At 36.6% G+C, this 15,896-nt stretch overlaps 2 protein-coding genes across 3 annotated transcripts in view; one reads left to right on the plus strand and one right to left on the minus strand.

The window, feature by feature from the left end:
- Positions 1-7,000, plus strand: part of TRIM23 (tripartite motif containing 23) — a 31,155-nt gene extending 24,155 nt beyond the window's left edge. For both annotated transcript variants that reach the window (XM_064499941.1, XM_064499942.1), the window contains one exon: positions 6,693-7,000. Coding sequence is in view for 1 of the 2 variants with exons in the window: in XM_064499942.1 (XP_064356012.1) it covers positions 6,693-6,709 (17 nt within the window). In the remaining variant the exon portion in view is untranslated. The remainder of the gene's footprint in view (positions 1-6,692) is intronic.
- PPWD1 (peptidylprolyl isomerase domain and WD repeat containing 1) lies at positions 1,927-15,890 on the minus strand. The gene is made up of 11 exons (XM_026106689.2): positions 15,743-15,890; positions 14,463-14,565; positions 13,727-13,827; positions 12,315-12,435; positions 9,865-10,312; positions 9,126-9,316; positions 8,437-8,626; positions 6,853-7,034; positions 4,129-4,210; positions 3,356-3,538; positions 1,927-2,282 (listed from the first exon to the last, which is right to left on the minus strand). The coding sequence occupies exons 1-11, from the start codon at positions 15,888-15,890 to the stop codon at positions 2,139-2,141; spliced, it is 1,893 nt and encodes a 630-aa protein (XP_025962474.2). The 3' UTR covers positions 1,927-2,138.
- Positions 15,891-15,896: the final 6 nt, after the last annotated feature.

Genomic DNA, 15,896 nt, shown 5'->3' on the forward strand with positions numbered 1-15,896 from the left:
TGCCCAGAAAAATTAATCTCTTAATAAAAAATCTAAAACCTTTAAAGAACTAACTTTACTAAATTTTCCCTTTTTTTGATTAGAAGCCATTTAAGAATAGAGATGTTTTGTTTAACTTGCTGTAAACATATTCCTTCTTTATTCCTGAAGATATCCCTTATCTTCACTGAAAATAAGTTTCTTAATGACTGCAGCTTTTGAAGGAATTAATTTGATTAGTATCTTCTTTCAAGGAAATGTTATGAGACAAATGCACCACGACCTACTGGAATGATGTGGCTAGACTTATTTCACTTCCTGAAGCTGTAAACAAAACCTCCCCTTTCATTATGTGAAGATGGAAAATCTGATCTGTGTTCTTATTCCTGAAATGAGTTGTAAGTACTACAAAGTCATTCCCTATCAAGCCTGAATTCTACAATAGGAATCAGGCCTCTACTGGTACCCATGTAATTAGTTATGAGCTGAAAACCTGTGGTCTGGGCATTCCTAACCTTAGAAATAGTTAAATAATGAAAAAGAATGTTCCTTTTACAGCTTCAGCATTACAACTGAATTAATACTCTGCCATTATTTGCAGACCTTTGTAAGAAGAAAAAAAATTGCATAATGGACTATATTCTCCTAAAGTAGTACAGTTTAAGCCTACTAATGCTGTTTACCAGTCTCTTGTTTTGCATTTGGAAAGCAACAGTAAATGCTAATAAATGCTTTTCTGTGAACAAAAACTTGAGTATAGAGAAATATACCTTTTAAAAGCACTTGTGTGTTCCTGGCCAGTTTATTTGCAAGTTTAGCATGCTGTAGCTCCACATTCAGCTACCTTTGGTTGAAGAAAAATGGTATGTCTTGAACTTGGAAGATCATGAAACCTTCAACAATTCTTTTTCTACTTGTCAAACAAGCAAATTATCTATATTGCTAAATTAACTAACTAGAATCTCCTTTTATGCTGCTGAATGAGTGCTACCATTGTATTTTACTTATGGCTTACTACTTCTAAAACTGCTCCAAGGCTACTTCTGGATGGTTAGGTACTATCATGATTCTTAGTTATATGTGCAGACTTGTAGCAGGGAGTAGAGATCTCCACTGCGAAATAAACTGGAGAGTATGAGCCATAATGAGTAGATTTCAACTTCTATTTAACATCTCATATGAAGATGATGACCTGAAGTGATTGGAACACTTGGTTTCATAAATCAAGTCATCACAAATGTGAACTCTTTGGAGTCTTGGGTGCAATGGTCGAAGTTAAAATTACTGTATTTAGAGTAGACTTAGTTACCCAACATAGTACAGGATCATATTTAGCCATATGTTCACTACAGCTTGAGAAGCTGGCTGAGCTTTCCTTGAAGACTGCATCAGAACACCTGACAAGCTCAGTTTAAAATAAGTGATGGCAATGATCTCAACTGAAAAGATATTTTAGTAGAAGTAATGTTTGATAGGACTTCAAGTAAAAACAAGTTTGAAACAGACTCCTAGAGCTAGAGTAATGAGGAAACAAACTTTAAAAGATAAATAACACTTTTAGCAATACCAAACTAGTTGCATGAGACTTTAGGCACTGGCCATTCCAGTAGTTGATTACTGGTCTTTCAGCCTAATGGACATAGAAGACAAACATCAATCTAAAGGACAGAGGTAGATTGTTTTGCTGTGACGTGTATGTAATTTAATCTCCTTTTGGATGCATAAACATATGATTGAAGAATTTCTATTTATTAAGAACTGACTACACTTTGCCACAGCTTTCATTGATGTGAGAAGGGTTAAATGTAAAATTTGGAAAATGCAAATAAAGGATGTTAAGATATCAGCTAGATACTGATATTAATTAAAAACGGTATCAAGAGACATGGTGTAGGCTTATACCTTCAGTCTTGTGTAGGAGAGATACAAGGACAACAGTAGACAGTGTAAGAAACATGCATATGATTTTACTTTAAAATACAAAATTATTAAAAATACAGACTTATGGCACTTTAGGTACCTAAAAAGTAGTAGAACTGATGTCTGCTGTGTCCTAGGGTTTCTTGCATCCAATAATTATCCAGAAAAACTTTTTTCTGGGTCCTTTTGAGTCCCACAGTGCTGAGGCTTCTTTTAAGCTGGAACCTTCAACTCCTAGCTTACTTCACAGTGATATTAATGATGCTGACATCCTCATAGGGTTTGTCAGTTTTGGGATTGACTTTTACATTTGAGATTCTCTGAACAACTTCCATTCCTTTAGTCACCCGTCCAAACACGCTGTGCTTGTTGTCTAGCCAAGGCTGTTCAAGGGTAGAGGAGGAGAAAAAAGTCATTAAAACAGAAAGTAACATGTACATTAAATGCAAACCAGGAAGAAACTGAGCTAGAATAAGTGAAGATAGATACCTTTTATATATTCAGGCTATTAAACTAAATATCATGCAAGTGCAAACTGCTGTTTTAGCAAGTAGAAAAACAGTGCAGCTCATGCACATTCACATGCATTTAAACTCATCTTCCAAAAGATTTTCTTAAATAACTACAGAGGAGACAAGTTCTAGCAATGCTGTAGCATTTCACAGCTTTTTTTGTTTTTAAGTGTAATCTTAGTTTGCAAAAATGCTGTTTCAATACATCTATTTGATGCTATTCTCGCAAATAAAATTTAAGTGTATGCTTGGTTTTTGTCAGTCCAGAATCCTGGACAGGCAATACAGACAGTTTGCCCAGTTAGCAATCCCAGTATAGGCACCAAAATAAACTTAATGAGCCTTCAAGATTATGTAACAAGGAGATGCTTTTTGAGACATGATTTAGAAATAAATACTATAAAAAAAAAATTTATAAGTGACACCTTGAAGGATTTGTTTTGCATTTGTTAGATTCATATACCAAAATTCCTTTTTCTAGCTGTGAAATTGCACACAGTTTAAAGTATTAACAGGGAAGTTTTCCAACTTGAATATTGGTTTCTCTGTAGAGCTAGGAATGGACAATTTTAGAAGCCATCCCTGCACCATGTCCAAAAACATGGAACAATCTTAGCAATAGCCAAGATTCTATCACATATAAACCAGTATATTAAGTATTCCAATAATCTAAAACTGCAAAAATGTCTGCCCTACTTAGAATTTGATATGGCCCTTACTCTATCAAAAGACCTCTTATGATCACAGATGACAGATACCTTTCTTAAAGGAGTATTTCAGTAAAGCCAAGGCAGTGTACATGTGTGCAGCACTTACTTATTTCCAAAATAACAAAGGTTATTTGGACAGTACTATTTTCCTTTTTCACCGTAAGAATTACTGTATGTATTTTTACTACATAGTTAACATCTCAGGCCTTAAACTAAGCCTTTAGTGTTACTTACAGTTGGCACCACTGTTATAAAAAACTGAGATCCATTGGTATTTGGTCCTGCATTAGCCATACTGAGCGTATAAGGTCTATCGTGTCGTAAAGTTGAATGAAACTCATCTTCAAATTCTCCTCCCCAAATACTTTCACCTCCCATTCCTGTACCTGTGGGGTCGCCAGTCTGAATCATGAAACCCTGCAGAGAAATTGAATATGTTACTGCATCATCTCATAGAGTCAGTGAGCAAAAGTCTGATGCCAGGTGAAATTCTCCAGGCTGCTGCGAAAGTCAAACTGCTTCATACTCCTCTACATAACGTGAGTGCTAAAATGAAGTGGATAAGGAACAGAGCATTCAGGATCTCTAAGTCATACTATTTGTCAAAAATAAGATCACTCAGTGGTCTCTGCTAGTGAGGGACAGAAACCTGAACATCTCTACCTCCTGCAAACACTTAAGTTGTATCAACTTGACTCTGTTGCAACAAAAATAAGTAGCCTTACAAGGAATGTCCATTCTGACAAAAAATGCTCAAGCAGGATTACCAAATTCATCTCTCTCTCAAATTTCAGGTTTTTTTCTACCTTGTCAGTTGCAGGACAACTATAAAGCAACTCTACTGAGCGATAAAGCTCTTAAGAAACCTCAGAATTGCTCAGACTTTACAGGGAATTATAAAATCATTCCAGAAATCCTCTGTGCAAAAGGGAAATAAAAGTGTTGACAGAACTGACCTAAAAGTTACATTATGTAAACCAACAAAAAATTCACTTTTTACAAGTTACCTTGATAATACGGTGAAATATGTGTCCATTGTAATAGCCATTTCTGCTGTGCACACAGAAGTTTTCCACTGTTTTGGGGCACCTAAAATCATGCAATAGAAAATACAGGCTACAATAAATATTTACTTGAACTGTGGAAAGGCCATAAAGATTTCAGCTGAGACTGAGATCCTGTTGTACTGAGCCCTGTTTTAACATACTGTAAAAAGGTCTTTCATCAAATAAGTGACACTCCCTCCCCTCCCTGTCCTCCCAACCCAGAGCTGGAAGCAAAGAAACCAAGGGGAGTACCAAGTTGTATGGTTATGCAGAAAGTCAGCTGCAAGGTCTGAAGTGGAATCTAGTTTTTCTCTGAAGGCTAGTTCAAGGCACCAGTCATTAAAGGTTCCTTTCCCAGCTTTTTATTTACATACTGAAGTTAGATTTACAAAACCAAACAAGGAATATGTGCTCCCGAAGAAGAAAGTTGTTCAACGTTCTTTTACCTCTGTAATTCTATCCACCCATATATATGTGAGGCATCTACATACAAGAAGTGAAATATAAAACCAGAATGTTTTAGTATTACAGAGAAGTTCTGTAATCACTGTAGAGCCAAACCGTTTTCCTCCTTTGAAACTGCTGACAAAGATTGTTTGGAACTAGAGGGAGCAGGTGGAATATTATTGTTGATGGGATAAAAAAAGCCCTTTCCTTTTCTGACTTCATTTTTTACTCCCAAGAGGGTTGTTACTGGAGTTGCAGGTTTTTGCGACAGCTCTTGATTGGTTTTGAAAAATGGATTAATAGTCAGAGTGTCTCTCTACACAGACAGACTCAGGCAGCCACACACATGTTTTCCCAGGAAACCAAAAAGCAGTCGAGTCCATAAGCTGTACAGCTACATGCACTATGACAAGAAATACTAGTTTGGGCTTACTGACACTCTAAAGCAGCTCCTGGACCAGAGCACCAATGGCGTAACTGTTGGAACGCACAAGATTACAGTCCAATTCCAGCTGAGCAGTACAAAAGCAGGCATCCACAGCTTCATTCCACTAGCACATGGCCAAAGATTTAAGGGGCATACAAAGTTATGTCCCCTTTCCTCTCCTTTACTTATTACATTCATCATGAAGAGATTTTAATTTCAAAACTCAGCTGGAAGAAGACACTAGAACAAAAAAGCACAAACCTCGTAGCGTTGTATTTAATCTAAAAAATGCATGCAGAACATTGTAGCGAAGCATGCAGTGATACTATGCCTGCAATTATACTTGACACATGGACATGAGAATTAAAAAAAAGAAGTCAGAAATATGCAGCTTGTTCTGTCACTCATTGGTATATGCTGTACCATTACTGTAATCTATAGGCTACAATTATGAATTCCAGGAACTAGGGCTTGAGGCAAGGAGACATTGGTGAAGAATGCAGTGGAAGACTAGCAGCTCTGTAGGGTAGAATTAAGGTTGTGTTGCATTATCTCTGCTGATGATAAAAGATGAACTTGTGATTACCACAGACTATATTTAAACAGTTTAAGTTTTGATGTATTTACATAGCAAACCTGACAATCTTATATAAAACCCAAGTGTTCCATAACAAAATCTTTACATGTATTAGGTAGCATTGTGAAGGAGAGATGCTGACACATGAACTTAACCAACAATCATACATAAAACACCTTTTCAGTTATACCCCTGTTCTTGGATACAGACAGCACTAATGTCATATGCCGGTATAAATTTTATGTTGCTCTTGAAGGATGAACTGCAGTAACATAAAATGATAGAATACAACAGCTACATTTGGAGACTGCAAACAGTATTATTCCTCTGGCTTACATAGGCCTACTGCCAGATCTTCTACTACTGCTGCCAACATCATCATTCTTTTTCAAGATGGAATGAAACAGCAATGCTTTACAATAATATGTAGCTTGCACAGAAGAACATCATGCCCTATCCATACCAGAGATTTGAAGAAAAAAATAAAATAAAAGGAGTAAATCCCCCAAACCAGAACTTACAAAGAGCAAAATCCATGAAAAACACGTCTAGGGCAAGAGCAAACAAAACACCACAATCACAGAAAGATGGATAATTCAGTCAGATACAACAGTCTGAGCTGTTGTAGAAACACTCTTGAGCTGTTTTTTGATCTACCAAGGTAAACCACTGTTTCCTACCAATACTGTCCCATCTTGCCAAAGCCCGTCACTTAACACAATACCCCTTATTGCCTCCTCCCAAATGACAAAACGTATCATAGCTAGCTGGGACTCATGTGACAGACCACTGTTGTCAAACTACAGATACAGTTGTTGAACTTTGTTTCCTTTAGCAGGGCACTAACTCCAGTCTCTTTTTTACCCAGCCTCCAATTATCATGTAATTTTTAGGACTGTAGCTGTCTTTCAGACTGCAGCCCTCCTGCAAATATGGATGAAATAATTCAATCAAAAATAAATAGAAAAAAAATCAAATGATAGGTGATACAGGAAATATATTGTGAATTAGTGGCCCCTCACTGTTACTTAAGACATATTTTTACCCTAGTTTACTTCTTGTTATCACACTCAGGTAGCCTGCTGTATTAAGAAACTGTGAGGAAACAAGGCCAGAAGAAAAGAGGAGGAGGAGGAGAACAATTCCTAGCTTGGAATGTATCTCTTGGATACCGATACTGGAAAACACAGAGGGAAGGAGCAACAGAGTAACAGAAAAAGTACTAAATACATACTCAACAGGAAAAAGCTTGATGTGAATGTCTCCCATGCTTGTGTGGATAATGGCACTGTCTGAAACTCTTTTGGGACCTTCTGCCTGAGTGGCTGCCATGACCTCTTCTTTAGAAGGTTTCTCATTAAACACATCTCTGTCAGAATCTGCACTCTTTGTATCTTCTGGTTCACGTTTAGTAAACTGAAGAACAAAAACCCAGAAGGTTACTGTTCATTTCTTTATCTTACACAGTGCTCTGCACCTGAGACATCAATGTGATCATTCAGCCTGCTAAACACCCAAATGGATTTGAAATGTAGACAGAATTCACAGATCCTTGCATTTCAGCATTAAGTGCGTTATCAGCACGTCCAGAGTCACAGATTCCAATAAAACTACTTGTAAATCCAAGTAACTTTTTCTAATCCCTCTGTCTGTTCTACCTCCTCTCTTTTTCAACATGAAGCCCACACTAGTTCAGCACTGTTCTTTAGAGAGGAGTGGAGAATATCGATGTGTTCCATTAAGTTCAGACTGAACGGGCAGGTCTTTTGGCTTCATTCCAAAGACATATTAAGTTCTCTTATTCCAATACTGCTTTAATATAAAACTATAAACAGAAAAGTGAATTTAACTAAAAATAGGAGAAATCTCAGAAATGATGTTTTTGTAATAGTTCTTAAAGGAGCAAGACATGCAGTAAATATACATGTATTGATGGTTGTGTACTCACTGATATATCAAATGGCAATCACCAGATTTCTGCATGCATTCACTTGCTGCAGAGTCACATTTTCTCTAAGAGTGTATAACATTTCCAGATTTTGTCTCACTTTTCTTTCTCACCTGCACTGTTCAGAGTAGTGTACTCCATTCTATACTATATAGTTACAAAAGCCACAGAAAGTAACTGCACAAATTTTTAGGAAGTATACTATCTTGCTCTGTAACCTAAACCAATTCAAGCACAAATAAGCCAATGGACAAGCCTGACCTCTAACTTCTGCTGTGATCACATCCCAAATTAACCATGAACTACTCCAGAACTGCTTGTCTGTTTTGCATATTCACTGCATCTCATCCAAAATCTAAATTGTGAAGAAGAAGACAACTCCCGTCTTTGTTATTGGCCCATATGGTACTTCAGTGCTACGGAGTCCTGATGCTTCTCTGAATGTAATTATTCTATGGTTATTATACATTTTATACATATGGTTAATTATTGTTTTTAATTGGTGTACGATATGGTCAGGATTTTTAAATGCTCTTATGTTAGTTTCTTAAACTACACCAAAGCCTATGCCCTTCTCAAAGAACTGTAATTTAGAAAGACAAAGACATCAAAATTTTTTAACAGCTTGAGCAACATAGTGAAAACAAAATTAAAGACTAACAAAGCTCCCTCCAGTCAATTTTTAGTCAGTTCAAGCTAAAAATTATAGAATATACTTGTAATTTAAGGAGATGCTTCTTAAAAAATTTGTGTTTGCAAATGTTCAATACACAAAGCACTGGAAAGGCACAAGGAGAAAATTAAAAAGTAATACACAATGAGAAAACAGCAATACAAGAATGGAGTTATTCAAATAGAAACCACACACACCATATAAAACCTATTTTTTTTAAAAGCTGTGCAGATTACTGTTGGATCCGGCTGGATGTTCTGGAGAACAGGGTTTTCAGATGCCTTCATCTCTATAGTGATTGCAGCACGATGTTTCTTTGCTACTCCTTGGAACAAAGCTAGTTGCATCACCCTGATGTTTTCTTGTTTGCCCAAGATACGAATACACCTGAAGTACAAGATGTAAAAAGGTATAACTACTGTTATTTGCTCATGACACTGTCAGTCTTCTCTCTGACTGCAAGAGACTCAAATCAAAATTCCTAAAGCCTTCTCAAAATGATTTTTACTGCTTGTTTCTGTAGACTACTTACAATGCTTCTCTATTCAAACTTGCTACATAATTTACTAGTCAATCGCCCTGCACTGTAAAAACTCAACTCCATTGATCCACATTCACTTCTTGTTATCAAATTCAGTCAGCCAGAAATTAACTGATTACGCATTTTTAGTATCAAAACCCTTTCCATATTTTCTCCTCATATTATTAAGCTTTATGTGGGAAAGTCTTATCTACAGTCTAATCTAAGGCTCCTAAGCAAAAAAAAAAAAAAAAAAAAAAAAAAACTGTGGCATCCACAGTCATAGCAAGTTTTAAATATACTAGAAATCTGAATGAGTATAGACTTTGACACAAACATATTTCCATCTCTCTCTCTAGAACTTACCTGTTAGTCTCTACATTTATGACCTTAATGCCCAACATTGTTCCATAGAGAACGAAGTGTCCAGTTTCATCAAAAACTATATTAATTAATCTTACTGCATCCACCTTCTCCAGCTCACGCTCAACAGCCATGCGTCGGCCAAACTCCATGTCTGGTAATTGTTGTCTCATCTGCTGAAGTTCAGTAAACATCTACAGGAAAAAAAAAATCACTTACAATATGAACATACTATAAACTTTTGACCCAGCAAAGAACCTACACACATGCTTAGGAAATATGGAATTCAAATGAGACTAATCAGCTCTTAAAATTATCCGAAGAATTAAAATATACAACTAATGCTCTTTTTTTTGGATCACCTAATAAGCGTATTGCAGTACTTGGGCCTCAGACAAAGAAAAAAATGTATGTAGCTATCTAACAAAATTCTTCAAAGATCACAAATTTAATTTTTTACATTATTATCATTTTATTTAATAAGGATAAGTCTAGCAATACGAAAATATAAATGAAAACCAAGAACTCAGTTTCACAGTATAGCTAATATAAATTACTAAGAATTAATTTCTGGCCAAAACAATGTAAAAGCCAAGGAAGAGAACAGGGAAAACCTCTCTGTAAGAAAACATAGCAATGAAGCTCAACTTTCAGAAACAGGTGATAATGTAGATAAATGTGCTGGCAAATAAATTCAAATAGATAAAAATCCTCAAAAAAAGACAAGCAAGACCGAACTCACACTCAGAGATTCATCAAAGACTCTCATGAGCTTCCCCGTCAAGAACCGGAAAATTCTAACTTTTCTGTCAGACCCAAGAGTGGCCATTTTCTTGCCATCGGGTGAAAAACTTATACTGGATGGGTAAGCCTTGCATTTAGCAAATTCGTATAAATCAGTATCTGTTTTATACTCCCAGTTCACATTCTTGGGAAATTTATATTCATGAGGAGTACCAGTCCAGTACTCAATCATTCCAGATTTGTCAGAAGACACTACTACTTTGTAGATAGGGTTCAACCGTATCTGAGTAAGAGAGGACGTATGGAGTTTATCAAAAACATGAAGTGGCTGGTTATTTCCTCGTCCATCATATATGAATATTTTTCCTGTGCTCTTCTCAGATGTGGCAACAGAAGATATGGCATCTCCAGGGCAATATACCCATTCACATTGGCCAGGGTAATAGCTGCAACAAAGAGCGGAAGAAAAAAAAATAGGAGAAATAAGAAGGATTGGCTTTACTTAGGTAAGAATTGAATTATGCTATCAACTCAAAACCAAGTATAAGAAGCAAATTTTGAACCTTATTTACTAGTCTTGCTAATATCTGGCCTGCTAAAATTGAATGGCGCTATAGCCAAGCTGTTCCAAGAAACACAAATCAGTGGATGGATCAGTTAGCCAATCTCTGTTGTTCCTGCATTGTTTCATAAAGAGGCTGTGACAGAAAGCTGATGTAGACGAGTGCGGGTAAAAAAGAAGAAAAAGGACGGAAATCCATACAATAGCACCAGTGGCATTAAAGATTACTACTCAGTTATTATGACTCAATAACATTTCTCTTCTGCCTGGAAAGTGATTAGCACTTCAATGCAAATGAAGACAACCACACTTTCGCCATCTACTTAAGGAAAAGTGCAGCTGGGTCTTGCAAAAAAAATCAAAGCACTTATAAATTTATTAATAAGAAATCAGTCACACTAAGACAACCAGGCTGTATTCTGTATGCGTTCTGAATGAATTTAAGAATGAATGCATTTGCTACTAGCAAAAAATATATGCTATAAATAAAATAAGTCAGAGATATGGTCAATAATCAAAGTTATGTCTGTATTTAAAGAATCTCTACGCAAAGATTCTGAGACTAAAAATTGAAACTAAAACTACATGACAAACCACAAAGATACGATACAAAATCCATAGGAAACTCTTATTTAGTATCCTTTCACAGATCAAACAAACAGTAAGAACTGACAGATACTAATCATTTGGATTTTTAATACTTGCCTGGCAAAAATTCTCAGAAGGGCTATTTGCGGCTTTCTTTGGAAAATGGGTTGTTACAGTAATAGAACCACAACTTTTTAATCAGGTTCACAGAAGGGATAGCAGGCAAAACAATTGCAGTAAGCATGACACCCTATTGCTCTGTGCGCTATTACCCAAATTTCTGCATGAACTAGCCCTTCTCCAGACCACTGATGGAAGCATAAAACTTGGGAATTTTTTCCACAGCAGACAGACAAGAGAGAATCTATCCTTATGGGCTAAGTACATTATCTTCAGATTGTTACTAACACTATCACAAGCAAAGAAGCTAATATAAGCATTTATATAGGGATTCTGAAAGGTATTCAGATATTATATTATTTTAGCATCTTGCAGAGCAGTGAAAGTTTTACCACTAATTCCAGTCAGGAGAGCTATGACTATACTGAACATTTTTGAGTTTATAGTTTTATTCAATTTCAGAATTAGCCAACAAATAGTAGATTACATGGAATAAATATTTTCTGATTTCAGAAGGACTGTGGAAACACCAGATTTTTGACCATTCTTAGTATAGCATTCTTTGATTCTCCCATTTTCCAAATCCACTCTTGTAAAAACATGGGAGTTTATTTTCCTCTGCTACTGATATAATTCCAATAATATCCATTCCTATTTCTTCCAAATTCTTCAGCTACATACTGTATAATTACAGAAAATCTATAATAGCAATACTAAGGAAGACGACAATGTTCTTTTTAAAAGAAGAAGAAAAATGCTATCCCTAAGTCAACAAAGAGGACAGTACATACACTCCAACAGCTCCTGCCATACTAGAACTACTAATTGGCTATGATTTTTAAATTCAGTGCCAGACAGCAGAAAAAATGATCCTAACTATACATTTTGCAAAACACCACATCTTTGTAGGCAACAATATTTAACACAGAAGAAAGGCATAAACCTCTTCTACTTTTAAGATGGGTACATATAGGGTCATAATTTTTTCTGTTCAGCCGGGCAATCCCCAAGCCACTGGAGGCATTTTGGATAATGCAACTTGCTTAGCTCAGTCTGACTGGAAAGAAAACTCATGTAAAACATTCAGAATAAAATGTAATTTACTTACCTCTTATGCAAAATAACCCCCAACATTTTATAATCCCTAAAAATTTTTTTTCAAGAACTAAGTCACTTACCCAAGCTTCAGCATGTTGATCATATCGAAGTTTACCACATCAAATACCTTCATTGCTTTGTCATCTCCAACTGAACAGAATAAAGCCCCCTCTGAACTAACAGCAATACTCTCAATAACTCCTACAAAAAAAAGTTAGTATACCATTAAGACATTGGAAGGAGACATCCTTCATTTCAATACTCCACAGAAAAGGGAGACAGAGATGCTAATTAAATATATAGAGGCCTACAGCTGTTTCTCTACCATTTTTTAATTAAAAGACCTACATTTTTTAAACCCGCTTTGTATTCTATCACTATTTGAAAGTGGCCAAGAAATAATGAACTGCTTAGCTTCTACATAAATGGAAGATTATAATTACAATGATTTTCATTTTAAATGTTTACTACAAAAACACTGAGAACAACACTATGATACTGTAAAAAGAAAAAAAAAGTCTTTAGGCCTATATCTCTCAAAAGAGAAAAAGCAGCAGAACTCTAGAAACCACTATAGTCATGATATTAATGCACAACAACCAAAATTACTGTGTAAATGAAACTTCTACAAGTTTTTCCACAATACTTATTTTTGCTTGGTAGGCTCCATTCTTACATTTTGTTCTTGTATATACCAAGATGCTGATAGTTAAGATGAAAAACCTACCACCACAATTTTTCACATTAAACAGAAACATTATTTTTATTAATTATTATTATTATTAATCTTTTTTGTTGTTACAGGCTGCATATCAAATTTGTTTCTAGCAGGTAGATCATCATTTCCAATAGCAGTAAGTACCTCAATTTTCTGGCCTGTTTTATGTTTAGCACGGCATAGAAGAGCTGTGTGTACTCGGCCTATAAAATACAGTTAAAATACTAGAACTGCAATTCAACTAATAACCATGCCATTGATGCATAAATTACTTTACAACAATTCCAGAAGAAAAATATTACAGAAGAAAAAGTCTATATGAAATAGAAATATTCTCCACAGCAAAGTGAAAAGATCTGACTTTGTGAAGAGATGATGAAGGATGAAGGTAGCCTGCTTAAAGTAAAATCTTTTTAATTGTCTTTGTATTGTATGTACCCTGTTCACTTATTCCTAACCCTGTTCACTTATTTCTAAATAGAAACTCTCTCACTGTCTCGGACATTCTCCCCAAAAACAGGGCACAAGGCAATGCAAGGAGGTAGGGGATCTGGACAAGAAGATTCATCAAGTTTTGTTCCCACCCTATCGCTCTTGCAGTTTGGAGCAGGATGCACCAGGACAGGAGAATGAAGGAACCTAGATGGCTATCACTTTATCCCTGACTGCAATAGATGCATCACAAAACTCCTCTCCTCTTTGTTTGCGCTGCCTGTTCAAACCACTAAGCAACGGTGGGAGGGCTCTTTTATAAACGAAAAAGTAACTTCTCACCTAAGTGGCTACGGAAATGTTTAACAAACTCAATCCCTTCTTCTATCTTTTTCCAGAACTTTACATGTCCATCATGACTGGCTGTTATGATAAAATCTGTCCTGCAATTGCAAAAGAAAAAAAAAGGAAGAAATTCACATATAATGTACTTCTACACTTGGTTTTGGGCAGTAATTTGCATCAAGACACTACAATTAGTGCTGTAAAGAGAATGAACAAATTACTATGACAATGTTTGAGTGGGTACTATCAATCCTGAAAAAGCAGACAAGTATTTTAATATACTCTTAGTTAATCTATAAAAGGTCAATAGCCTGAATTTAAGAAATAAATAACACAATTCCGTTTGACTTTGTAGACTTAACTACTCTTTTACGCTTGATTTGACAGTAGTTACTATTTACTAATAAAAATAAATCAATATATATCTTAAAGGAACAAGAAAAAAGCTATTTCCTCAATTGGTGCAGTTCTGCTGAATCATATTTTACTGTATGCACAGTCAATTTCTCTTATTTCTGTACATATTGCAATAAGAATTAAAAAAAAAAACCCTTTTAGTCTATTTAGTCACCTTCTTGGTAAGCCCTTTCCTTTATATTTAATTTTGAAAACCTTAAAATGCCACCTCCAAACATAGTAACTTTCCATTATTAAAGTTCTACACTGAAAACTTCCCATTATATACAAGAACCCATTTCTGACAATAATATACTATGAAAAATAAGAGACTTACTTAGTACATGCTACATGCGTAATGACATCTCTGTGCATGTAACTGCGTTCATACATTGAAGCACTTGGAAGATTTTCGAGATAGACATGTTCAAATTCAAGGACTGAACAGAATAAAAAGAAAAATTAGGAAATTTTGTGTTCATGAAGATATACCTAGCTTCTACTCTCCATTAATTACCCTTGAATACCTTTCATTTTAGTCAAGAAGGCACCAGAACTTTGTGCTAACATAATACAAGGGATTTCTACTGTGGTTTCATGCTCAGATTTCTAGATTTATGGCAGACTAAAGCCACTCAGGCTCTCCTTTCAACCATATAGAGGCCTGCTTTTAAAACAACTATTATTTTGGCTTTCTGAATATGTAAAAAGAATCTTAAAAATACAAATATGCCAAGTCTGTTATTGATGCCACTTCTTCCTTAATAAAGTTCTTGGAAGATAGAGACCTGAAGCATTTGACCTGGGAAATACTTAAGTACACTATTTCTTATTTAAAGCAGATCTTTCACAAATAATCTGGAAATATAATGTCCCTGTTGGCAGAGAATGTTTTTACCAGTACTTTAATAGAGCTTTTACCCAGATCACTGAATACCTCATGGCTTGATTTCCCACTATACAAAGAATCAGATGTTTCTGACATTTCATTATAAGAATCTTTGAGGTACTGTGAGAAAGCAAATGATCAATCACATCTCCCCCCCCGCCCCAAATGAGATTGTTGTTATGATATTCACAGTCCCATTCAGAAATTACAATTTAAATTGTAAGTGCTGGCATATATCCTTTTCACTGTTTAACTGGCCCACCTGAAATGATCTGATTGACTGTTTTGGTCTCCAATCTTTGTATCATAATGGTTAATATTTACACAACTGCACTTCTGAATAATCTGGAAGGACTGCACCTGACGAACACAGGCAAACTCACATTCACACTGCAATAACACCTACGGAGCCCTGCATTGCTGAGCTCATCACTGCTACATGTCAAAACGCAGGTGAGAGGCTCCCCCCACTCGCCCAACTTAGGCCGCGATCCACAAGGCGATGCCAGGTCAGCTCCAGAGTCAGAGGGAGCCCGGCTGGAGCAGATGCTGCAAGGCAGCACCTCACGGCCTCAGCTGTCTTATAGAGCAGGCAGAGACGCGGGGTCCCGAGCCCAAACTCCGCGCAGCGGCGACCTGCGCCCCAGCGCCCCCTCCCCTCGACGGCGGCGGCCGCCCGTCGCGGAGCGCCGAGAAGGGGCGGCCCAGGGCTCCGCTCCTCCCGTTACCTCTCCTCTTCTTCGCCTGTGCGGCTTCCCCCGGCAGAGGCCCGACCCAACGCTCCTCGTCCTCCGCCTCCGCCTCCGCCTCGCCGCCGCCACCCGCTCCCGCCGCATCACGCAGCTTCCTCTTGCGCTCCGATTCCGACGACTCCATGCTGCC

This window comes from Dromaius novaehollandiae, chromosome W, assembly GCF_036370855.1.
Source record: "Dromaius novaehollandiae isolate bDroNov1 chromosome W, bDroNov1.hap1, whole genome shotgun sequence".
Lineage (NCBI taxonomy): Eukaryota > Metazoa > Chordata > Aves > Casuariiformes > Dromaiidae > Dromaius > Dromaius novaehollandiae.